Raw genomic sequence first — 26,905 nt, forward strand, 5'->3', positions numbered from 1 at the left:
GCTGGGCGTGGTGGCGCATGCCTGTAATCCCAGCTACTCTGGAGGCTGAGGCAGGATAATCGCTTGAACTCGGAAGGCGGAGGTTGTGGTGAGCCGAGATCATGCCATTGCACTCCAGCCTGGGCAACAAGAGCGAAACTCCGTCTAAAATAATAATAATAATAAATAAATTTAAAAAAAAGAAAAAAAAAGAAATAGGTCCCCCCCCTTTTTTTTTTCTGTCTGTGACATGAAGCTGGTTCTGACTTAGCTTCCCCATAAATATTCAAATGAAAATGAGGGGTTGATGGCCAGGTGCTGATAGTACTCTTTGGATTCCTCTAGTTACGGTTACATTTTCCTGAGCAACAAGGATGGGCTCCTGGGTTCCAGATACAAGAAAGCTGTATTCAGGGAATACACTGATGGTACATTCAGGATCCCTCGGCCAAGGACTGGACCAGAAGAACACTTGGGAATCTTGGGTAAGGGAATTCTACTTCCCTCCTAGTGTTTAGCAGCCTGAACTCCACCTAGGGAAGCTATGTTATACCAGGATGGCCTCACTATTCCCCATTCTCAATGTTTTCATATGACATACTGGAATTATGGAATATTTTATGAAACAACCATGACAATAAACAGTGAAGGGGGAGGAAGGAAATCATGAATTCATGAACCAGATTTTACTGGGTTTTCTATATCTTCAAGGTATGAGTCTCTGAGGATGGTAAGTTGTAATAAATGCTAGGGGCAGAATAACTTAGGAACATCAAAAAGTGAAAAAACTATATATATACACAAGGAATCAGTTTTTTCATTGTACCACTGTTTAATTATTGCTTTAGGTGTTTTCCCCCTTATTCTAGTTATGGTACAGAAGGGACCCACTGACTCCTGAAGAGATCCTCTCAATTCTTTATTGTCTGCCAAACTTATCACTCCTTATCGTCAATGATTCCACAGCACCTTGATTCTTTAGACCCTTGGGCTGTTATAGATAGAGGGTAGGGGTGGGAAAAGTGGAGGTAATTGGAAGTATAATCTTGTCATTGAAGTACCTTCATCCTGTGGGTAGTAGTAACAGTTTAAGGACTTCTGAATCTTAAAATGGAGCCAGCCATGCCTTCTAGGTCTTAGAAGGATGTTTTGTCAGGGTAAACCCCTAATTCTATGAAGTGCTCATATATGTCCCTTTCTTTAATGCTCCCTGTGCTCCTGCATTAATGAAACTTTATTTAATTATTTTTGTTTACATTAGGTCCACTTATCAAAGGTGAAGTTGGTGATATCCTGACTGTGGTATTCAAGAATAATGCCAGCCGCCCCTACTCTGTGCATGCTCATGGAGTGCTAGAATCTACTACTGGCTGGCCACTGGCTGCTGAGCCTGGTGAGTGGGGACACTTAGTGAAAGAACAAAGGACATGCATCACCTCTGCTTCAGGCTTCTGGATTTTTCCTTAAAAAATTAATGTACTTCAGACTGGAGTGGTAGCTCATTCCTGTAATCCCAGCATTTTGAGAGGCTGAGGCGGGTGGATCACTTGAGGTTAGGAGTTCAAGACTAGCCTGGCCAACATGGTGAACCCTCATCTCTACCAAAAATACAAAAATTAGCTGGGTGCAGTGGTGTGCACCTGTAGTCTCAGCTACTCGGGAGGTTTAGGCAGGAGAATCTCTTGAACCCAGGAGGTGGAGGCTGCAGTGAGCCAAGATCATGCCACTGCACTCCAGCCTGGGTGACAAGTAAGACTCCATCTCAAATATATACATATATACATATATACATATATACATATATATATATATATATATATATATATATGAGCTTAGAGACCTGAAATAGGAATATAGCCAAAACTAAGCCACAGCCTGAGTTTTTCTCTATCAAATACTCATTTTCTCAATCCCCGAATAGGCTATGGCTTAGACTTGGCTAATATTCCTGTTTCAGATCTCTAAGAAAATACCCTTGGATACAGTATGAGCTCCTAATCTTGACTAGAGAGTGATGTGACCTAGGCCACAAGCTGATCATTCAGCCCTTAGCCCAGTAAATAAAGTTCTTGTACCCTTCTTGCAGACTAAATTCTAACCCCAGTCACATACTAAGCTCCTAATACTAAATATAGAATAATCATAATCTTGTCAACATTCTCTTTTATTAATTCATTCATTGAATAAACACTTACTGGAGGCCTACTGGGTGACAAGAACAACTTTAGAATCTATCGATGCAGTAGTGAACACTTGCTCCTGTCTTGAAGAAACTTGAGCTGTTATGATAGAAACAGGTAAACTGGTAACTATAATCCAGTGTGTTAAGTGTTAATAGGAGTTTTTACAGTGTGATAGGCATGTGAAGAAAAAGGTATTTAATCTAATGTTTGAATAGTCAGGAATGGTTTTCCAGATTAGATGATATCTCAGCTGAGACCTAAATCAGTAGTTTTCAAACCTTAGCATGTATCAGGATCACCTAGAGGCTTGCTAAAACACAGATCGCTGAAATCAACTTTGAAAGTCTCTGATTCAGTAGGTGTGTGATGGAGCTCAGGAATTTGCTCATTCAAATAAGTTCTCATGCTGCTAGTTCAGAAACTACACTTTGGAAACAGCTGACCTAAAGGATGAAAAAAGGGACATATGGGTGAAGGTAAAGTACAGTATGGAAGAAAAGCAGGGAAAAGGAAGTTCCAGATTTAAAGAATGCAGTGTGCAAAGGCAAAGAGATTGAAGTTGGTGTAAAGGAAAAAGAATAGGTTCTAAAAAGATCAATGAAGTAAAATAAGCAAGATATGGTGATTAATTGGATTTTGAAGGTGAGAAAGATAAGTATTATTGAATGATATCGGTGTTTTTGGAGAAAGATTCTTAAATAATACCCAGTTTTTGATTTGGACAACCAGGAAAATAGTGATGCCATTCATCAAGATAGGGAACATAAGAGAAAGGTGACTTGAGATGGAGTGGGAGGATTGGAGTATTGGATGATGATGAGTTCCCTTTTGAATTTGTTGGATTTGGTATATTTGTAAGTTGATCAAATATAGGTATCTAGACATAAAGATAGACTTACAGATCTGGAGCCCAGGAGGAAAGTATGCTCTGAAGGAATAGATGTGGGAAGCATCAACATCTAGGTAGTGGTTAAAAGCATAAGAGTGAACACAGTTACCCCAGAAGACTATATTGAATGAGAAAGTAAAAATACTCAGATGAGACCCCGAGGAAGGCCAATTTTTAAGGGAGGTACCGATTGAAATGTGAGCCTGAGAAAAAGTTAGCAAAATAGGAGGAAAACCAAAATGAGATTACAGATGTTAAGAAAGGTCATGTCAAGGATGAAGTAGTCAACAGCTTCAGCTGCTTCAAAGAGTTCAAATAAAATAAGAGCAGAAAATTTTCCATTGCTTATAGCAATAGGGAAATGGCTGATGATTTTGATAAATTGGGGAAAGAAGCTATATTAGAATGTATTAGAGAGTAATCGGGAGATAAGAGATTGAAAACAGTGAGTATGGCTTAATTTTAAGACTTAGGCAGAACAATTTTAGTTAATGAGAAGGTCAGGGTTGTGCCCAAAGGCTAAAGTAAAGTGGAGGCAAAGGACACTACAGTTGAGGAGATCTAGGGACTAATAGGCTAGAGTGTTGGATAAATCATCCACATGCACCTTGAAGTCACTCAGAAAAATGGTGGGGATTGGGATGGAAAAGAGGATGGTGATCCAGGTACCAAAATAAACAATAAATGACCATTAAGAGAGAAGGGATACATTGGAAGTTGGGAAACCAGTTAGAAGGTTGTAGTGATCTACAAGTGATGATAATGGCTTAAACAAAGGTAATAGAAAATGAGAATGGAGACAACTAGATAAATTTGAGAGATGTTAAGGCAGAATAAATAGGATATTTTGATTGAATGGGTGTTGAGAAGATTAGGGAGATGGTGGAATCAAGGTTCATAACCAAGTTTTTGGATTAAGCACCTGGGTGTTGGTACCACTCACAAAGAAAATAAATGCAGGAAGCAGGGGGCAGTTTTTTGTTTGTTTGTTTGTTTAGAGTGGGGAGATATTGACTTTATTTTTCAAAATCTTAATATGAGATGCCATAAAACATCGAGGTGGAAATGAGAGAGCTGTACGGATAGAAGATTATCATCAGTTTGAGATATGGATCTGTAACTTGGAAGAGACACCTGGGATAGCATAGAAATTTAACAGTCATAAGTAATTACAATGGATGATAGTTGAAATCATGATATGCATGTAATCACCCAGTGAGATAGTGTGTAAAGTGACAATGACATCAGCTGAGAATGAAACTTTGGAACATACTATTATTTAAGAGGAGGTACTCTATCTTAAATAATGTATAGGTTTAAAGTAGTTCTAACTGAAATTACAGTTCGATATTTTATTTTATTTGTACAAATGTAAGGAGTATATGAGAAATTTTGTTACATGTATATTATGTATAGTGATCAAGTCAGAATATGTACAGTGTCCATCATCCAAGTATAATATATTTTTGTTAAGTATAGTAATCTTAATCTGCTATCAAACATTGAATTCATTCCATTTTACTGCATATTTGTACCCTTTAAATGAGTTTTCTTCATCTTTCCCTTTCTTTCACACTCACCACCCTTCCCAGTCTCTGTTATCTACCTTTCCACTCTTCACTTCCATATGATCAAATTTTTTAGCTCCTACATATAAGTGAGAAAATGCAATGTTTGTCTTTTTGTGTCTGGTTTATTTTACTTAAGATAATGACCTCCATTTCCATCCATGTTGCTGCAGATTATATGATTTCATTCTTTTTTATGGCTGAATAGTATTCCATTGTGTATATATACCACATTTTCTTTATCCATTCATCCCTTGATGAACACAGGTTGATTTCATATCTTTATTATTGTGAATAGTGCTACAAGAAATATATAAGTGCAGGTATTCCATTGATATATTGTTTTCTTTTCATTTGGGTAAATACCTAGTAGTGACATTGCTGGATTGAATAGTAATTTTTTAGTTTTTTTAGAAATTTTCATACCATGTTTTAGAGTGGCTCCACTAGTTTACATTTCCACCAATAGTGTGTAAGAGTTCCCTTTTCTCTGCATCCTTGCCAGCATCTGTCATTATTATTATTTTTTTCTTTTTAGTAATAGCCATTCTGACTAGGGTAATATGATCTGTCATTGTGGTTTTAATGTGCATTTCCCTGATAATTAGTAATGTTGAGCATTTTTTCATATACCTGTTGGCCATTTGTATGTCTTATTTTGAGAAATGTCTATTCATGTCCTTTACCCACTTTTTAATGTGTTTTTTTTCCCTCTTAACTTGCTTGAGTTTCTTGGTATTCTAGTATTAGTCTCCTGTCAAATGAATACTTTGTAATTTTTTTTTTCCCATTCAGCAGGTTGTCTTTTCACTCTGTTGATTATTTCCTTTGCTGTGCAATAGCTATTTAGTTAAATATAGTCCCATGTGCCTATTTTTGGTTTTATTAACTGTATTTTTGAGGTCATAAATTCTTTGCCTCAACCAATGTTCAGGAGAGTTTCCCTCCAATTTTCTTCTAGTATTTTTATAGCTTCACATATCCATCATGAGATAATTTTGTATATGGTGAGAGATATAGGTCCAGTTTTATTCTTCTGCACGTGGCTGTGCAGTTTTCTCAGCACTATTTATTAAAGAGGATGTTCTTTCTCCAATGTAAGTTTTTGTCAGTTTTGTCAATGATCAGTTGACTGTAAATATGTGGCAATATTTTTGGATTTTCTATTCTGTTTCATTGGTCTATGTGTCTATTTTTATACCATGCTGTTTTGATTACCATAGCCTTTTAATATATTTTGAAGTCAGGTAATGTAATGCCTCCAGTGGTTTATTTATTTATTTATTTGTTTATGGCTCAGGACTGCTTTGGCTATTTGGGCTCTTTTTTTGGTGTCATATAAATTTTCAAATTTTTAAAAAGTTTTGTGAAGAATGACATTGATATTTTGAGAGGAATTGCATTGATTCTGCAGATTGCTTTGGACAATATGGTCATTTTAATGATATTAATTCTTTTGATTTTTTTCATTTGTTTTTATCCTCTTCAATTTCTTTCATCAGTGTTTGTAGTTTTTTTAAATTTATTTATTTATTTTATTTATTTTAATTATTATACTTTAAGTTTTAGGGTACATGTGCACAAAATGCAGGTTAGTTACATATGTATACATGTGACATGCTGGTGCGCTGTACCCACTAACTCATCATCTAGCATTAGGTCTATCTCCCAATGCTATCCCTCCCCCCTTCCCCCACCCCACAACAGTCCCCAGAGTGTGATGTTCCCCTTCCTGTGTCCATGTGTTCTCATTGTTCAGTTCCCACCTATGAGTGAGAATATGCGGTGTTTGGTTTTTTGTTCTTGCGATAGTTTACTGAGAATGATGATTTCCAATTTCATCCATGTCCCTACAAAGGACATGTTTATTGTGGCACTATTCACAATAGCAAAGACTTGGAACCAACCCAAATGTCCAACAATGATAGACTGGATTAAGAAAATGTGGCACATATACACCATGGAATACTATGCAGCCATAAAAATGATGAGTGTTTGTAGTTTTTATTGTAAAGCTCTTTCACCTCTTTGGTTAAAATTTTTACTATGTATTTTTATTATTCCTAGGTATTTTGTTATTTTGTATAACTACAACTGGATATATTTTTGTATTGCAATGAAATTCTTGTATGCAAAGTTCATTTGGAAAAATAAAGAATACCTGGGCAAGAAGAGCCAAAACATTAAAAAAAAAATACTAATGAAATCACACTAGCGTAACCCAATAGTATAGCATATTATAAAGATGAAGATACAATAATTAAAGTGACATAATACTGTAAATAAAAATCAATAGGACAAAACAAACATTCCTGAAGCAGACCCAAGCTTCTGCCTTTGTCAATAGCAATGGGAATACAGATAATACTAGTCTATTACTAACTGCACAAATCTGCCTTCTAGAACTCCATCAGCTTCAGACAAGAAAGATGTTAATTTGATTAGTCAGAATCTAAAATGTTTGCTGGAAATGTCTTACCAGTGGGCAGGATTACAGTTTCTTTTATCTCAGCACTCCCTATTGCACTGCCCCCTTCCATGTGGTAAGTTGACCTATGCCTGCAACTGGGTAAACTGGATATGTGAATTAGTACAGGGTCTGTGCTGTAGATCTAGCTATCTTAATTTAATGAAATTTGAGAGTCATCAGCATGTAGATGATATTTAAAGTGATAATATGGATGAGATCACTCAAGGAGTGAGTTATACAGTAAATAGTGACCAAGGTGGCTGGATTAATTCAGGTAAGAGATGATGGCAGCTTGGACCAGCCTGATAAAGTAGAAAGGGTGAGAAGTTTTATAATTCTGGATATATTTTGTTGGTTAAGACAATTAGCTGGTGAATTGGGGTTTCTAGATATTCTTTTTTATTTTCGGTAGTTGCTATATTTTAGTCATTAATCCCTTCTAGGTTTTAAACATGGCAGATATCTTTTCCCGATTTGTCATCTACTTGTTAACTTTGTTTGTGATATCATTTGTTGAACAGAAATCCTTGATGTGATGTGATCAAATCAATGGAATTTTGGCCTCATAGTTTGTGCTTTTGAAATTTTGTTTATCAAGTCCTTCCCAGCCCTTGGTCACAAAGACGTTCTGCTGCATTATCTTCTGTTAACTTTATAAGTTTCTTTTTTCACATTCAAATCTGTAATCAGACCAGAGTTTGCATTTTTATATGCTATTAGCTATAGATCCATTTTTAATTTTTCTTTATATAGAAAGAAAATTTTCTTAATAACATCTTCTAAACCATTCAACTTTCCCCCCTTTGAGTTGCTTTGCCACCATTATTTCATGTTTAGTTTCTGTAAATATATTAATCAGTCTCCAATCTATTCTGTTATATTTGTCAATTCAGTTCTTGCAGCAATATCATATTATTTTTATTATTATGGGTTTGAAATTTGTCTTACTATTTGAAGAACAAACCTCTTTTATTGAGGATTTACTTAGGTGTATGTTATTTTTCCATATAGATTTTAGAGTAAGTTTCAAGTTTCTCAAATACAGCTAAAATTTTGATTGACATCGCATTAAATTTATAGATTAATTTGGAGAGAATTTACATCTTTATATTATTTGTTGGAATGGATTTCCATTTATTCAGATGGTCTTCTATGACTTTATAGTTTTGTAAAAATATTGTCATAAAGGTTGTACATATGCTTGGTTAAGCTAATCCATTAATGCTTCTTAGTTTTTCTTACTACTTTTAAATTATATTTCTAATAGATTATTTATAATGTAGAGAAATGCTATTCATTTGTGTAAGTTGAACCTGTATCTAGTAGTCTTCTTGAACTCCCTTATTAGTTTTACTAGTTTGTTGATTCCAGAAATATTGAGAGTTTTATTCTTCTATCTCTTATTCCTTTCCATTTCCATATATGTTTGCCAGGATCACTAATACTAGTGATGGTAGTGGTCATCTTCAACTTTCTCCCAATCTCAAGAGAATGCATGTAAAGTTTCTCTCTCTTTGCTATGATTTCTTTTTGGAAATTTATTTAAATTTCCAAATGAACAAAAATTTATTTAAAATTTTAATCAAGATAACTGACCTAAAACCTTCAGTAGAAGAATAATTTTAAAACCATTTTTGGGGTGGAGGAGAAAATGGTGGATAGGAAGACTAACTTGCAGCTCCCACTGGGATGGACAGAGCAGCATGTGAAGAGCCATATCATGAATCTTTGCTCCAGGAACTACAGCAGAAACATACCACTGAGAGAATCCACAGACCCTTTGATGGAGGTGCATTGCCGCTGCAAGCTCCATGGGACAGCCAAGGGACTGTGAGTTGTCTTGCTTTCTCAGTTGGGAGGCTTGTAGCCTGGGGAAAGTTCTCAGCCCTGCTCACCAACTACCTGGAAATAAACTCAGTGCTGTTGGGGAGGCATGGTGCAATTGAGACCAGCCTTTCGGCTGTGGGCTGTCATCTTTCTTTCACTTCCCTGGTGACCTGTGTGATGCAGCAGAGGCAGCCATAATCCCCCTAGGAACATAACTCCATTGGCCTGGGAACCACACTTGCATCCCCCAAAGCAGCCACAGCAAGCCCTGCCCAAGGAGAGTCTGAGTTCAGGCACACCTAATTCTGCACTCCTGGTAGCCAAAGACAACGAACACAATCTCTTAGAGGCTCTATGACCCTGCGTACAACCTGACAAAACTGAACACTTATCCAAAGGCGACCCTATGAGAAGCATGTATCCTCCCTACACACCTGCAGCTGATGTGTTCTTGAAAGCACCACCTCCTGATTGGAGGCCAAACAACACAAAACCAATGCACTTAATAAAAATACAACCAAGGACTCTTACATAGTCCACTTCACTCCCCTGCTACCTCCACTGGAGCAGGTGCTGATATCCATGGCTGAGAGACATGAAGACGGATTATATCACAAGATTCTTTGCAGACACTCCCCATTGCCAGTCTGGAGCCCAGTAGCTCTGCTGGGTGGCTGGATCCAGAAGAGAAATAACAATCACTGCAGTTTCTCCCTAGGGAAAGGGGAGAGCACCACATCCAGGGAGCACCCTGTGGGACAAAATAATTTGAACAGCAGCCTCTGAGTCCCAGATCTTCCCTCTAACATAGTCTACCCAAATAAGAAGGAACTGGAACACCAATTCTGGTAATATGACAAAACAAATTATTTAACAATCCCCAAAGATCAAACTACCTTACCAGCAATGGATCCAAATCAAGATAAAAATCTCTGAATGGCCAGAAGAAAAAATCAGAAGGTAGACTATTAAGCTAATCAAGGAGGCACCAGAGAAAGGTGAATAACAACTTAAAGAAATTAAAAACATGATACAGGATATAAATGAAAAAATATCCAGTGAAATAGACAGCATAAGTACATAGTTACGGTACGACAAAATGCACTGAAAAGTCACAGCAGTAGAATTGAAGAAGTAGAATAGCTTCAGAATTCAAAGACAAGGCTTTTAAATTAACTCAATCCAACAAAGACAAAGAAAAAATAATTTTAAAGAAAAGCCTCCAAGAAGTTTGGGATTATGTTAAATGACCAAACCTAAGAATAATTGGTGTTCGGGAGGAAGAAGAGAAATCTAAAAGTTTGGAAAACATATTTGAGGGAATAATAGAGGAACATTTCCCTGGCCTTGCTAGAGATCTAGACATCCCAAAACAGGAAGCTCAAAGAACACTTGGGAAATTCCTCTCAAACAGATCGTTGCCTAGGTACATAGCTATCAGGTTATCTAAAGTCAAAACTAAGGAAAGAATTGTAAAAAGTTGGGAGGCAAAAGCACCAGGTAACATATAAAGGAAAACCTATCAGATTAACAGAAGATTTCTCAGCAGAAACCCTACAAAGTAGAAGGGTTTTGGGTCCTATCATCAGCCTCCTCAAACTAAACAATTATCAGCCAAGAATTTTTTAACCAGCAAAACTAAGCTTCGTAAATGAAGGAAAGATACTGTGTTTTTCAGACAAAGAAATGCTGAAAAGAATTTGCCACTACCAAGTCAGCACTACAAGAACTGCTAAAAGGAACTCTAAAACTTGAAACCAATCCTCAAACTACACCAAAATAGAACCTCCTTAAAGCATAAACCTCACAGGACCTATAAAACAGCAACAATTAAAAAAGCCAAGGTATTCAGGCAACAAACAGCACAATGAATAGAACAATACCTTACATCTCACTACTAACATTTAATGTAAATGGCCTAAATGCTCCATTTAAAAGATACAGAATAGCAGAATAGATATGAATTCACCAACCAAGTATCTACTGTCTTCAAGAGACTCACCTGATACATAAGGACTCACATAAACTTTAGGTAAAAGGGGGGAAAAAGATATTCCATGCAAAGGGACACCAAAAGTGAGCAGGAGTAGCTATTCTTATATCAGACAAAACAAACTTTAAAGCAACAGCAGTTAAAAAAGGCAAAGAGGAACAAACATTATATAATAATAAAAGGACTAATCCAACAGGAAAATATAACAATCTTAAATATATATGCACCTAACACTGGAGCCCCCAAATTTATAAAACAAGACCTAAGAAATGAGGCAGACAGCAACAGAATAATAGTGGGGGACTTTAATATTCCACTGACAGCACTAGATAGGTCATCAAGACAGAAAGTCAACAAAGGAACAATGGACTTAAACTATACCTAGAACAATTGGACTTAACAGATATTTACAGAACATTTTACCAACAACTGCAGAATATGCATTCTATTCATCAGCACATAGAATGTTCTCCAAGATAGACTATATGATAGACAAAGTCCAAGATAGACAAAACAAGTCTCAACAAATTTAAGAAAACTGAAATTATATAAAGTACTCTCTCTGACCACAGTGGAATAAAATGGGAATTCAACTCCAAAAGGAACCCTCAGAACCACTCAAATACCTAGATATTAAATAACCTGCTCTTGAATGATCATTGGATCAACAATGACATCAAGATAGAAATTTAAAAAACCTTTTGACATGAGCAATAATAGTGACACAACCTATCGAAACCTCTGGGATACAATAGTGGTGCAAATGTAGCAGGACAAGCTACAGACAAAACCCTTTAGACACTGAGTTAAAGAAGGAAGGGCTTTATTCGACTGAGAGCTTCAGCAAGACTCATGTTTCCAACAACCAAGCTCCCTGAGTGAGCAATTCCTGTCCCTTTTAAGGGCTCACAACTTTAAGGGGGTCCACATGAGAGGGTCGTGATCGATTGAGCAAGCAGGGGTTACGTGACTGGGGGCTGCATGCACCGGTAATTAGAATGGAACAGAACAGGACAGGGATTTTTACAGTGCTTTTCTATACAATGTCTGTAATCTATAGATAACTTAACTGATTAGGTCAGGGGTCAATCTTTAACTACCAGGCCTAGGGTGTGGCACCGGGCTGTCTGTTTGTGGATTTCATTTCTGCCTTTTAGTTTTTACTTCCTCTTTCTTTGGAGGCAGAAGTTGGGCATAAGACAATATGATGGGTGGTCTCCTCCCTTATTCCCCCACTTTGAGAATCTCACTCAATAGTGGGAGTTCTCACTTTCATTCTCACTACCTATGTCTTCTTGCAAGACAGATCGATAGTGATTCATATAGTACACTTGTGCCGAAGTATTTTGGTGACCTAAGGTAGCGATGAAGCTTTTTATCGTTTGAAGAAGTGCAGGTAGCAAGGAAGCAGTAAGCAGGTTTCTATTACTATTATAACTCCTATTATAAGAGTTTTAAATCTTTTTAGCACTGGGAACCACTTTCCAAACATGGCCCCAGGATCGAATCCATGCCACACTTGCACGGGCACATGTGCCAGTTTTGTCATATTTCTAACTATGTCTTCAACTACTTGCCTTTGATCGTCTATGTGTAGACAGCAATTAGGTTAAATTTTCTACAGACCCCTCCTTCAGTTGCTAGCAAGTAGTCGAGAGCCAATCTATTTTGATAGATAGCATTTCTCATCTGAGTTTCTTGCCAGGCCAGAATAGTCAAGGCTCTGCTGGTCTTATTAGTGATTATTTCTAAGACAGCTTGTAACCATATGATTCAGTTGAGCATGTAAATGGGGGTCGGGTATCCCCACGAGCTGTCTTGTGCCAAAGTACCAGGATCATAGTATTGTATGATTCTCTCAGGGGGCCATGTATCATCTTTTTAATTTTCTATAGCTATGCTTCTCTTTTTGTGGGAAGCACAGACAGGGAAGCCCAGGAGTTCACCTGTCTTTATAGGCAGTAGGAAGAAAGATGGTTTAATAGTGCCAATAACACAACTACCTGCCCACTGGTCGGGTATTTTGGTGTAAGCTCTATGCCCACAAATCCAGTATAATCCAGTGGGGGCTGTCCAGTCCCGGTGGGACTCTGGATGGGTTCACAGAGTTTGCAACTTTGGGAATTTACTAAATGGATTTTTCTTAGTGTGGTTTGAACTCCACTAGGTGGCTGTTTTTGTAGTATTATTATACAGTTTTTGCCCGAGGCAGCTGAGTCTTCCCACAGGAAAGGTGAAGTCCTTTCCGACTCTTGCTATACAGTATTGTCTAATGATTGAGGCTTTTAGGACCCAAAAGTTATCAGGGTGATTCTTTTGTGCCAGGAATTCATCAGGAACTGGGTCTGTAGGTACTAATTATTGGGCTTCCTATGGCCATTGATCTCCCATTACAGTTCCTGTACATACATAACATGAAGTGACATTGAGAGACTGGGCTACATGCTCAGCTAATTGCAAAAACAAATTTCTTGTTTTTCCTGAAATTTCTGGTACTGGCACATTCAGTTTATCATAGAAGGTTTGAAATACTGGCTCAGGAGCGTGTTTATAAACTTCTCCTCAAACCACGATATTTACTCAAGGATCCAGTCCAGCCCCATCGATTCCTAGGTCTACACACTCCCCTTTTTTCCAGCAAGGATCAAGGGGGTTGGTTATTACTAGCTTTAAGGGGTTACACTGACCACTGGTACAGGAAGGGCCACTTTTCCTTTTCTGAAGGTGGACAGCATCCTTTTTATTTTTTATCCAAGTAGCCTAAATGACACAAGACCAGCATCCACATTCATTTCCACACAGTCCTAACTCATGACAAATGTACTTATTTTCTGCCATGTAGCCTCTTTCCTAATTAAAAGAACCACATCTTATTCCTAACTTATTACTATTAATAACAGCACAGGCATCAAACTTCCAGGTGACTCGTTTGGGCACCCCTTTTTCTTTTGTTTTGGCTAACACATTACTCATATCATTTATGAGCCCCAACCAGTCCTCAGACCTTAATCTTACTTCAAAAACTGTGGTCATGGGAGGCTCAGATGGATCATAACACACATCAGGTTGGTCATTTCCTGGGCTACATACCTTGCATAGGATAGCATGATACAAACAAGTTTTTTTTTAGATTCCCGGTACACTTATAATAATCATAAAATAATAGGACTGTAGCACATTTTTGTCCTACCTCAGTAACTTGATGTATACACTGGGAACAGTCCTCATTCTGAGGAAGGTCAGTTAAAGTCCTTACTGTACAAGTCTGAATTTTAAGGAAAATGAGTCCCCGCGATGAGTTTTCTCATGCTTCGGCTGTGCGTGGACCAGTCAGCTTCCGGGTGTGACTGGAACAGGGCTTGTCGTCTTCTTCAGAGTCACTTTGCAGGGGTTGGCACAGCTGCTCCTGTCCGCGTACCACTCACAGTCTACTGATGTTCAAGGATGGTTTCAGAGGTTGGGCCTGCTAGCATAAACTGAGTCCAACACCTCTACACAGTTATGCTTGACTGGGCTCTCTGATACCGGGAGCAAGGTGGCGGGATTTAGGGTGTTGCAAACTTCAATGGTTATGTGGAGATTTTCACATAGCAAGCTTTGGTACTTGGTTAATCTAGCATTTGTTAACCAATAATGTCCTTTGGTTGTCATTAAAGTTACCACAGCATGGGGGGCCTTTATATTCAGATTTTGCCCAAGGGTTATTTTGTCTGCTTCTTGTGCTAACAGGGCCATTGCTGCCAGGGCCCTTAGACATGGGGGCCAGACTTTGGAAACCCTGCCTAGTTGTTTTGAAAGCTAGGCCACTGGCCTTGGCCAGGGCCCCACAGTCTGGGTTAAAAGTCCAACTGCCATTTTTTTCTCTTTCTGATACATAGGGTGTAAAGGGTTTTGTCGGGTCAAATAGCCCCAGGGCTCGGGCTGACATGAGTTTTTCTTTTAATTCGTGAAAAGGTCATTGCTGTTGGTTGTAATAGATGTAGTTTATCCAATTTACATTTTTATTAACTGTCACCTACCAAAATATTGACTCAAATCCTGCAGCTATTTGATTTCAAGCTTTTAATTAATCTGGTATTCTCTGTGGGACTCCAATTGCGTCTAAATGGATGTGAGAGTCAAAAGACCCATAAGGGGCTTATCTTGTGTTACGATGTCTTATTTTTCCTCCCTATGGTTGATGAAATGCCAGGGTGAAAGGGATAGCCAATTGGACTAATGTACAAGTGCCACTCCAGTTATTTGGCAGAGTGCCCAGTGAAGGTCTACCACAATACCACCACACATCTGCTCAGGGATGAACAAGGGCTGACTGATTAGTAAGCTCTTGAAAATGTTTAAGCTCACTGCATCCTTTCAGGTCTCCAAGGAATGCTAAGTTTCCTCCCTGTCATGAGAGACACAAAGTGAACTTATGTTGGGAGACGGAGGTTGGATGGCCCTTGGGGGCTGACCCGCAGGGTGCCAGACTTTGGGATGCAGCAGAGAGAGCTTGGCATGACTTATTACTCCAGGCTGTAGAATCCTGGAAAAGGGTTACCATGCAGCCCACACCTGGTCGACTGGAGGACCACCTTAGTGGAAAGGGGACAATCTGGGCCTCTGGCTTGCCATGTGCACAAGCATAACAATTGCTTTTGTTTAACGTGTGGATGGAATATTTGATCCATTCCAACCGGGCATTTGCATCTTGGTATGCTGTCTTAATTGCCAAAGTTTGTTTTAAGTCTTTAACTTCTATGATCCTCTAGTAAAATGAATGTATGATTTTGGGAAATTACAAAAACTGGTTGGGGCAGTCCATCCTTGCTCTCTAGTGGTCCACAGAATGTTGGGCCAACTATGGCATAAAAGCTCTACATTTGGGGAGCAAGACTCCTGGTTGACATTGGAGTCTTTATTGAAATTTCCCCAGATTAAATGGTCCTAATTTACTAATACCCAGTCTGAGGAGAGTCAGGAGGGACAGAGGTACTTTTCTGAAGTAGAGAGCTGTCTTTGACTTGGCAAGTCCCCACAGGGTATAACAAGGCAAGCATTAAATACAATAGTTTGAGGCAAAATTGACTTGGTTATGTTAATAACCAGACGGTCAGCAATAGAACGAGGAAAGAAGAAAGAGCAATAGAATAGATGAAAGAGTTAAATTTTTCTTAGCTTTAGTTTGGTAGGGTTTTCCCCTGAGACTGCAGTCTAGGAGTCTGGAGGGGGTGGCGCTTTAACTCGGGTGTGATGAGTCCATCCCTTTTCTGCTGTACGAACAGCAGTCTCGGAGGTTAGCAGCACAAGGTAGGGTCCTTCCTAGGCTGGCTAGAGTTTTTCTTCTTTCTGCCCTTTGATAAGAAGGTGATCTTCAGGCTGGGGCTGATTTACTGGAAGTTCTAGGGGTGGTACCTGTGCTAAAAGACTTTTAGTTTTGAGGGAAAGGAAAGTGGAAGATAAACCAAGTATATAATTTCTAAGAAATTGACTTTTTGTTTTAAATGTGGGGACATCAACAGTGGACTTTATAGTCTTTGGTGCCTTCTTACTGAGAAATTTCCTTTAGCACCTATTTTTATTAGTTTTTAGACCAAAGAAACCCAAACGCCATTTTATATTTAATAATGCTTCTTGTATGATTTTTATGCCAGATAAGCTAAATTTCACCTTTATATTAGTATGCTATTAATGTTAAACTTAGTTTTAGTAAAACTTTGTATACGTATTTATTCAGTTTTTAATGTCGGACCATAAGGTAAGATTTTTATAGACTCTTTTTAACCTTTTATAATCTTTGTTAAAGAGCAGGTTAGTGCTTTAAGAAAAACCCATTGTGTTTTTACTTTAATGTCCAGTTCACAGAAAAACTGGATGATACCCCTTTAACATTAGCTAATATGTTTACACACAGATTTTTTTTATAATTAACATTTTAAAACTTGCTAAAACCTTCAAAACAAATTTTTTTAACCTTTTAATGTAGGTAAAAATTTACATTCTTATGCTTCCTTCTAATCTTTTTACCAAAGGCATATTTTACATTCCTTATACACCTTGCACATAAACTTTCTTTCCCCAATAGTTTTACATTTAGGAAGCCTAGTTAGTTTTAAATTATACAACATTTCTTGCATAAATTCTTTTTTATAACATTTTTCTCTTTCACGACTTTCACAGACAATTCTTCGACGTGCCTTAACTTTCTGACTTATTACAAACATTTCTTTCTTTAAACAACCAGTTAATTTATTTCAGGATAAGAATTTACCATATAACACTCTTTTTACTAAATTCTGCGGCCCCTCTTTCCCCCACTTTTTTTTTTTTGAGGATGATAACCATTCTTTTCCAAAGTGAACTTCTTTTATGTCTGTGGACTAGACTGTCTAAGGCCACAAGATTAGAAATTACTATAATATATGTTATATTGTTAACTTTTAGCAAACTTTACTTTTGTTGAAAACCTTGTAAGTTTGGGATTTTAATTATCCTTTGCTATTAATCAGACCTTGTTTTGTCCAAATTAACTTAGAATTGGTATAGATGGCTTTTTTTTTTTTCCCTTCAATTACCTGGGAGGAATCATTGATTGTCCTGTCCTGAAGGGAGTTCCTCCTAGGTCTGGTTGGATCTTTGTATGGTAATTAAGATTTAGATCCCCTGTTAGGAAACCTGCTGGGTTAAGGGAATTTTCAGTGGTTAATGTTAAATCATCCTTTTCTTTTATTGCCTTAGGATACTTCTCAACTGGTGAGGTGTGCTCACAATGAGGTTTCCTCTAAAAGTTATTTTTTTACTTTTTTCTGTTAGCAAAGCTCTTGCTGCTATAGATTGAATGCATTTGGGCCATCCGGGGTTTACTGGATTAAGGATTTTTGATAGGAAGGCTTCAGTGCTTTCTGGATATGCCCTTGTTTACACTGACAACAAAGTGGTATTGGAGTGTTATAGGGTTACAGAGAATACCTTCAATTACCAATTATAGGTTTTTAATTTACCTTGGCTTTTAAAGGAATAGGGTACACTGTTTTTTTTTCTTAACTACTTGTATCTCTCTCTCTCTCTCTTTCTTTCTCTTTCTTTCTCTCTCTCTGTCTCTGATTTTCTGTCTCTTTTTCTCTTTGACTTTCCTTTTACCTCTGTCTCTTTCTCTCTCTCTGTCTCTCTCTCTCTCTCTCTCTCTCTCTGCTGATCTTTCCTTACCTCTGCCAGCTGCTTATGCTGCTGTTCTCTCAACTACTGTGGTGGGGGGTGGTGGTGGAGGGGTCTAAAACCAGCTGTAACCAAGTGTCTATATATGGGAACTGGTCTGAGTACCTTGGCTTACAGGTTACCTTGTGCCATACCTTTGAAACAAGGGACCTGTCCAGGCTTCCTTCTGATGGCCAACCCACCTCTAATGCTGGCCAGTCTATCTTACAAAAAGTTTTAACTTTTCCTGGTGTAATAGTACTCCATCGTCTCCCTTAAATCCTTTCTTGAAATTTTTCAACATAGTTCCTAGTGGAGTGGGCTTACTTTGTGCCTGACCCATGCTTCTTCAAGACAAAACACCACGCTTACATCACACGCACACCACAAAACAAAGAATGGGTAAAAAGGGCACACAAACACTTTTACAGTTTACACCAAAGCAGAATCAAAACCAAAATCAGAGTATCAAGAAATCCAAGCCAGGTCAAAACTAAAACCAAAGTATCAAGCAATCCAAGTCAAGTCAAAAAAAAAAGAACTAAAGTGCTGGTACAGGCACACCATGGGTGATCAGGCCACGCTTCCACTCAAATGAAGTAGGCAAGTTCCAAAGACTAGTCTTACCAACTTTCAGATGTCTGGACTCCAGGTACCAGTTCCTTCCCGGTGTTCAGCCACTGCGTTGATCCTCCACAGGGGCCTGCCATGCGCTGCTCTGGCAAGGCATTCCACTGGGGCAATTGCCTACTTGGGAGCACTCTCAGGATCTGTGTCACTCAAGCTGGCCAGAGTCCCCCGCAGGGATGCTCCACAGGGCAGGCCTAAGCCGCCTAAGGGGCTGCCTCGACTGTCTGTTAATCACCTTGCTTCCTGATCAAGGAACCAAGAAATGTAGCAGGAAAAGCCACAGATAAAACCCCTCAGACACTGAGTTAAAGAAGGAAGGGCTTTATTCGGCCGGGAGCTTCGGCAAGACTAATGTCTCCAACAACTGAGCTCCCTGAGTGAGCAATTCCTGTCCCTTTTAAGGGCTCACAACTTTAAGGGGGTCTGTGTGAGAGGGTTGTGATCTATTGAGAAAGCAGGGGGTATGTGACTGGGGGCTGCATTCACTGGTAATTAGAATGGAACAGAACAGGACAGGGATTTTTACAGTGCTTTTCTATACAGTGTCTGTAATCTACAGATAACATAACCGATTAGGTTGGGGTCGATCTTTAACTACCAGGCCCAGGGTGTGGTGCCGGGCTGTCTGCTTATGGAATTCATTTCTGCCTTTTAGTTTTTACTTCTTCTTTCTTTGGAGGCAGAAATTGGGCATAAGACAATATGAGGGGTGGTCTCCTCCCTTACTAAGAGGAAAGTTTAAACATTTAAATGCCTACATCAGGAATTCTGAAAAAGCATATATAGACAATCTATGGTCATGCCTCAAGGAACTGGAGAAACAAGAACAAATCAAGCCCAAACTCAGCAGAAGAAAGGAAATAACCAAGATCAGAGCAGAACTAAATACAACTGAAACAAAAATATACAAAAGATAAATGAAATAAAAAGCTGGTTCTTTGAAAAGACAAATAAAATTGATAGACCGTTAGGGAGATTAACCAAGAAAATAAGAGAATCCAAATAAGCTCAACTAGAAAAGGAACAGGAGATATTACAACTGATACCATAGAAATTCAAAAGATCACTCAAGGCTACTATGAACACCTTTACATGCATAAACTAGAAAACCTAGAGGAGATTGATAAATTCCTGGAAATATACAATGCTCCTAGTTTAAAGCAGAAAGAAATAGAAACCTGTACAGACCAACAGCAAGCAACGAGATTGAAATGGTAATAAAAAAATTGCCAACAACAACAAAAAACCCAGGGTACACAGCTGAATTCTATCAGACATGCAAAGAAGATTTGGTACCCATGTTATTGACACTATTCCAAAATACAGAGAAAGATGGAATCCTCCTCAAATCATTTTATGAAGCCAGTGTCACCCTAATACCAAAACCAGGAAAGGACACAACAAAAAAAGAGAACTACAGACCAATATCCCTGATGAACATAGATGCAGAAATCCTCTATGAAATACTGGTGAATGGAATCCAACAGCATATCAAAAATAATCTACCATGATCAGGTGGGTTTCATACAAAGTATGCAGGGATGTTTTAACACCCAACAGTAAATAAATGTGATACACCACATAAACAGAATTAAAAACAAAAATTACATGGTCATTTCAATAGATGCAGAAAAAGCATTTGACAAAATCTAGCATCCCTCAGTAAAATCGGCATAGAAGGCACATACCTTAAGGTATGAGAGGCCATACCTTAAGATATGTCAAGCCATCTATGACAAACCCACAACCAACATTATATTGAATGGGGAAAAGTTGAAAGCATTCCCCCTGAGAACTGAAACAAGACAAGGATGCCCACTTTCACCACTTCTATTCAACATATTACTGGAAATCACACAAGGGAAAGAAATCAAGGGCATCCAAATTGGTAAAGAGGAAGTCAAACTGTCACTGTTTGCTGATGACATGATTGTATACCTACAAAACCCTAAAGACACATCTGGAAAGCTCCTAGAACTGGTAAATGAATTCAGCAAAGTTTCAGAATACAAAATTAATATACACAAATCAGTACCATTTGTCATACTAGTACCCAACACCTTCTGTTGAATAGGGTATTCTTTCTACACTTTATGTTTTTGTTTGCTTTCTTGAAGATTAGTTGACTGTAAACATTTGGCTTTATTTCTGGTTCTCTATTCTGTTCCATTGCTCTATGTGCCTTTTTTTTATACTAGTACCATGCTGTTTGGGTGACTATGGCCTTATAGTATAGTTTAAAGTTGAGTAATGTGATTCCTCCAGATTTCTTCTTTTTGCTTCACCTTGCTTTGGCTATGTGGGATCTTTTTTGGTTCCATATGAATTTTAGGATTTTTTTTCTAGTTCTGTGAAGAATAATGTTGGTATTTTGATGGAAATTGCATTGAATGTAAAAAAATGAAACTGAATCCTCACCTCTCACTGTATTGGTCCATTTTCATGCTGCTGATAAATACATACCTGAGACTGGACAATTTACAAAAGAAAGAGGTTTAATGGACTGACAGTTCCATGCAGCTGGGAAGACCTCACAATCAGAGCAGAAGGTGAAAGTCACATCCCACATGGCAGCAGAAAAGAGAAGAGAATGAAAATCAAGCAAAAGGGGTTTCCTCTTATAAAACCATCAGTTACTGTGAGACTTATTTACTACTATGAGACAGTATGGAGGAAACCACGCCCATGATTCAATGATCTCCCACTGGGTTTCTCCCACAACATGAATTATAGGAGCTACAATTCAAGATGAGATTCGTGTGGAACACAGCAAAATCATATTGCTCACCTTATATAAAAATCAACTCAAGATGGATCAAAGTCTTAAATCTAAGACCTGAAACCATAAAAATTCTAGAAGATAACATTGGAAAAATCCTTCTAGATATTGGCTTATGCCAAGATTTTATGATCAAGAACCCAAAAACAAATGTATCAAAATCAAAGATAAATAGATGGGACTTAAATAAACTAAAGTTTCTGCACAGCAAAAGAAATAATCAGTAGAATAAACAGACATCCCAGAGAGTGAGATAAAATCTTCATAATCTATACATCTGACAAAGTATTAATATCTGGAATCTACAAGGAACTCAAACAAATCAGCAAGAAAAAAAATCCCATCAAAATGTGGGCTAAGGACATGAATAGACAATTCTCAAAAGAAGATATACAAATGGCCAAAAACATATGGAAAAAAATGCTCAACAGCACTAATGATCAGGGAAATTCAAATCAAAACCACAGTGTGATATCACATTACTTCTGCAAGAATGGCCATAGTCAAAAAAATTAAAAAAAAATGGGTGTTGGCATGGATATGGTGAAAAGGGCACACTTTTAAACTGTTGGCGGAAATGTAAACTAGTACAGCCTCTATGGAAAACAGTGTGAAGATTCCTTAAAGAACTAGAAGTAGAACTACCATTTGATCCAGCAATTCCACTTCTGCGTATCTACCCAGTGAAAAGAAGTTCATTATACGAAAAAAGATACTTGCACATGCATGTTTATAGCAGCACGATTTGCAATTGCAAAAATATGGAACCAGCTTAAATGCCCATCAATCAGAGTGGAAAAATAAAATGTGAGATAGATATAGATATAGATATAGACATAGACACAGACATAGACATAGATATAGACATAGACATAGATATAGATATATAGATATAGATGTAGATATATATGTGCCATGGAATACTACTCAGACAGAAAAAGTAATGAAATAGTAGCATTTGCAGCAACCTGGATGGAATTGGAAACTGTTATTCTAAGTGAAGTAACTCAGGAATGGAAAACCAAACATCGTATATTCTCACTCATAAGTGAGAGCTGAGCTATGAGAATGCAAATGCATAAGAATGATACAATGAACGTTGGGGATTCAGGGGAAAGGGTGGGAGGGAGGTGAGGGATAAAAGACTACACATTGAATACAGTATACACTGCTCAGGTGATGGGTGCACAAAAGTATCAGAAATCACCACTAAAGAACTCATTCATGTAACCAAATACCACCTGTTCCCCAAAAACCTATTGAAATAAAAATAAAACATTTTGAAGACTACCTCTATAAAGTACCTTTTCCAAGATGTTTATACCAGATATATCTTAATCTTTAAATTGTATTAGATGGCACAGATTCTAATAAGCTTTGATAAGCTTGGAATTTGTTCCTTTCATCCTACTCTCCAAAGAAAATTTACTCTTTTTTTTGTTTTGTTTTATTATACTTTAAGTTTTAGGGTACATGTGCACATTGTGTAGGTTAGTTACATATATATACATGTGCCATGCTGGTGCGCTGCATCCACTAACTCGTCATCTTGCATTAGGTATATCTCCCAATGCTATCCCTCCCCACTCCCCCCACCCCACCACAGTCCCCAGAGTGTGATATTCCCCTTCCTGTGTCCATGTGATCTCATTGTTCAATTCCCACCTATGAGTGAGAATATGCGGTGTTTGGTTTTTTGTTCTTGTGATAGTTTGCTGAGAATGATGATTTCCAATTTCATCCATGTCCCTACAAAGGACATGAACTCATCATTTTTTATGGCTGCATAGTATTCCATGGTGTATATGTGCCACATTTTCTTAATCCAGACTATCATTGTTGGACATTTGGGTTGGTTCCAAGTCTTTGCCATTGTGAATAATGCCACAATAAACATACGTGTGCATGTGTCTTTATAGCAGCATGATTTATAGTCATTTGGGTATATACCCAGTAATGGGATGGCTGGGTCAAATGGCATTTCTAGTTCTAGATCCCTGAGGAATCGCCACACTGACTTCCACAATGGTTGAACTAGTTTACAGTCCCACCAACAGTGTAAAAGTGTTCCTATTTCTCCACATCCTCTCCAGCACCTGTTGTTTCCTGACTTTTGAATGATTGCCATTCTAACTGGTGTGAGATGGTATCTCATAGTGGTTTTGATTTGCATTTCTCTGATGGCCACTGATGGTGAGCATTTTTTCATGTGTTTTTTGGCTGCATAAATGTCTTCTTTTGAGAAGTGTCTGTTCATGTCCTTCGCCCACTTTTTGATGGGGTTGTTTGTTTTTTTCTTGTAAATTTGTTTGAGTTCATTGTAGATTCTGGATATTAGCCCTTTGTCAGATGAGTAGGTTGCGAAAATTTTCTCCCATTTTGTAGGTTGCCTGTTCACTCTGATGGTAGTTTCTTTTGCTGTGCAGAAGCTCTTTAGTTTAGTTAGATCCCACTTGTCAATTTTGTCTTTTGTTGCCATTGCTTTTGGTGTTTTGGACATGAAGTCCTTGCCCATGCCTATGTCCTGAATGGTAATGCCTAGGTTTTCTTCTAGGGTTTTTATGGTTTTAGGTCTAACGTTTAAATCTTAATCCATCTTGAATTGATTTTTGTATAAGGTGTAAGGAAGGGATCCAGTTTCAGCTTTCTACATATGGCTAGCCAGTTTTCCCAGCACCATTTATTAAATAGGGAATCCTTTCCCCATTGCTTGTTTTTCTCAGGTTTGTCAAAGATCAGATAGTTGTAGGTATGCGGTGTCATTTCTGAGGGCTCTGTTCTGTTCCATTGATCTATATCTCTGTTTTGGTACAAGTACCATGCTGTTTTGGTTACTGTAGCCTTGTAGTATAGTTTGAAGTCAGGTAGTGTGATGCCTCCAGCTTTGTTCTTTTGGCTTAGGATTGACTTGGCGATGCGGGCTCTTTTTTGGTTCCATATGAACTTTAAAGTAGTTTTTTCCAATTCTGTGAAGAAAGTCATTGGTAGCTTGATGGGGATGGCATTGAATCTGTAAATTACCTTGGGCAGTATGGCCATTTTCACGATATTGATTCTTCCTACCCATGAGCATGGAATATTCTTCCATTTGTTTGTATCCTCTTTTATTTCCTTGAGCAGTGGTTTGTAGTTCTCCTTGAAGAGGTCCTTCACATCCCTTGTAAGTTGGATTCCTAGGTATTTTATTCTCTTTGAAGCAATTGTGAATGGGAGTTCACTCATGATTTGGCTCTCTGTTTGTCTGTTGTTGATGTATAAGAATGTTTGTGATTTTTGTACATTGATTTTGTATCCTGAGACTTTGCTGAAGTTGCTTATCAGCTTAAGGAGATTTTGGGCTGAGACAATGGGGTTTTCTAGATATACAATCATGTCGTCTGCAAACAGGGACAATTTGACTTCCTCTTTTCCTAATTGAATACCCTTTATTTCCTTCTCCTGCCTAATTACCCTGGCCAGAACTTCCAACACTATGTTGAATAGGAGTGGTGAGAGAGGGCATCCCTGTCTTGTGCCAGTTTTCAAAGGGAATGCTTCCAGTTTTTGCCCATTCAGTATGATATTGGCTGTGGGTTTGTCATAGATAGCTCTTATTATTTTGAAGTAAGTCCCATGAATACCTAATTTATTGAGAGTTTTTAGCATGAAGGGTTGTTGAATTTTGTCAAAGGCTTTTTCTGCATCTATTGAGATAATCATGTGGTTTTTGTCTTTGGCTCTGTTTATATGCTGGATTACATTTATTGATTTGCATATATTGAACCAGCCTTGCATCCCAGGGATGAAGCCCACTTGATCATGGTGGATAAGCTTTTTGATGTGCTGCTGGATTCCGTTTGCCAGTATTTTATTGAGGATTTTTGCATCAATGTTCATCAAGGATATTGGTCTAAAATTCTCTTTTTTGGTTGTGTCTCTGCCCGGCTTTGGTATCAGAGTGATGCTGGCCTCATAAAATGAGTTAGGGAGGATTCCCTCTTTTTCTGTTGATTGGAATAGAAAATTTACTCTAAGTGTTGTTACAATAATACTGCAGAAGGCATACAGCTTCTCCTGTATTTAGTTTTCTCTTAATAGAGAATAAAAATCCAACCTAGTTATGACATCAACCATACCACTATTGAAAATATGCAATATCTGCTTCAGAATGCTGACATGAGTAATTTTTATGTTTTAATATAATGTCCGTATGAAATCCTAGTGTAATATTAGTATTGTCAGTTATAAGGTTGGTTAATATGTGGTGCAGTGGGGACATATGCAAGTTATAATGGAGCATAACATCTTATTTTTACGAAAACAATTATAGTCTAGTCAGGAGAAAACTACCTGTACACCCACCTTAATGATAAGCTCTCCTATGTATCAATGTACAATATTTAATTTTAAAATACATAAAAAATACATAAATAGCACCAAAATACATAAAATCGTTATGATAAATGCATATGGTATATTCTATCAGTAAATCTGATGCCAGATTTACTTTTTTTAGGGTACTGTAAATTATTACATAGAAAAATTATACCCTTTGTAAAGCTTTTGCTCTGTCATAGTGATGTGTGATTGGACTTAATGGGCCCAATTATTAAATATCTGGATTTAGTTATAAGTTGTATTTTATAAGGACCCTGTATACAAGTATATCAATTATAGTACCTTAAGAGCTAACCAAAAAATCATTAACCTACAGAAGCATGATTATGATCTAAGCAAAAAATGGGCTTAAGTAAAAATGCAGCATATTATAAACAACTTTTTACAAATATGTCACACATTAAAATTAACATAGTTTACACAATTAATTACAAAACACCATACAAACTGCCTCTGTATATAACCAATTGGCCAACTGGATATATATGTGTATGATGAACTAATTATTGAGAAAGGATGGTACATATGTGAGCATGCTGCAAAATCCCACCAGGTATGATTCACCAGCCTCCTGAAAGGCATCCATCACTGCCTTACCAAACCTCAAGCCTGTTTTGAGGCCCCAGAGAGCAGTTGTCAAATTAGATGCTTTGTTCATGTCTGGTAATGACAACAATTCTGGGTCTGTGAGGAGGCTTTGTAGTGCTTTGGCTGAGAGGGTTGCTCTTTGTGTCTGCCTTAATTGCCAGCTATTTGTGAGGAGCTTTCCTAGAGTGGATTTATGAGCACTGGGCTTACTAAGCAGTTTGTTTGGACAGAACATTTTCTTTTGCCCAATGTTAAACTTTTAACTACTTCACTGCCAACATTAAACATTAAAACCATTAACATAAAAAAATTTAAGTAACTCAGTGAAGAAAATCTTCTTCAACAATGGCTAATCTGTGCATCTAGTATTAGATTTTTGTCTTTCTCAAGGAAACATTATTAGTGACTATACTATATATTAAAATTAAATTGAATATATACATTTCTAA

General features: G+C 37.7%; 1 protein-coding gene across 6 annotated transcripts in view; it reads left to right on the plus strand.

Moving 5' to 3' along the window:
- The window catches only part of HEPH (hephaestin), a 98,916-nt gene that overhangs the window by 36,508 nt on the left and 35,503 nt on the right, over positions 1-26,905 (plus strand). For all 6 annotated transcript variants that reach the window (XR_001714094.4, XM_016943874.4, XM_054677049.2 and 3 more), the window contains 2 exons: positions 325-464; positions 1,241-1,372. Coding sequence is in view for 5 of the 6 variants with exons in the window: in XM_016943874.4 (XP_016799363.1) it covers positions 325-464; positions 1,241-1,372 (272 nt within the window). In the remaining variant the exon portion in view is untranslated. The remainder of the gene's footprint in view (positions 1-324; positions 465-1,240; positions 1,373-26,905) is intronic.

This window comes from Pan troglodytes, chromosome X (assembly GCF_028858775.2).
Source record: "Pan troglodytes isolate AG18354 chromosome X, NHGRI_mPanTro3-v2.0_pri, whole genome shotgun sequence".
Taxonomy (NCBI): domain Eukaryota; kingdom Metazoa; phylum Chordata; class Mammalia; order Primates; family Hominidae; genus Pan; species Pan troglodytes.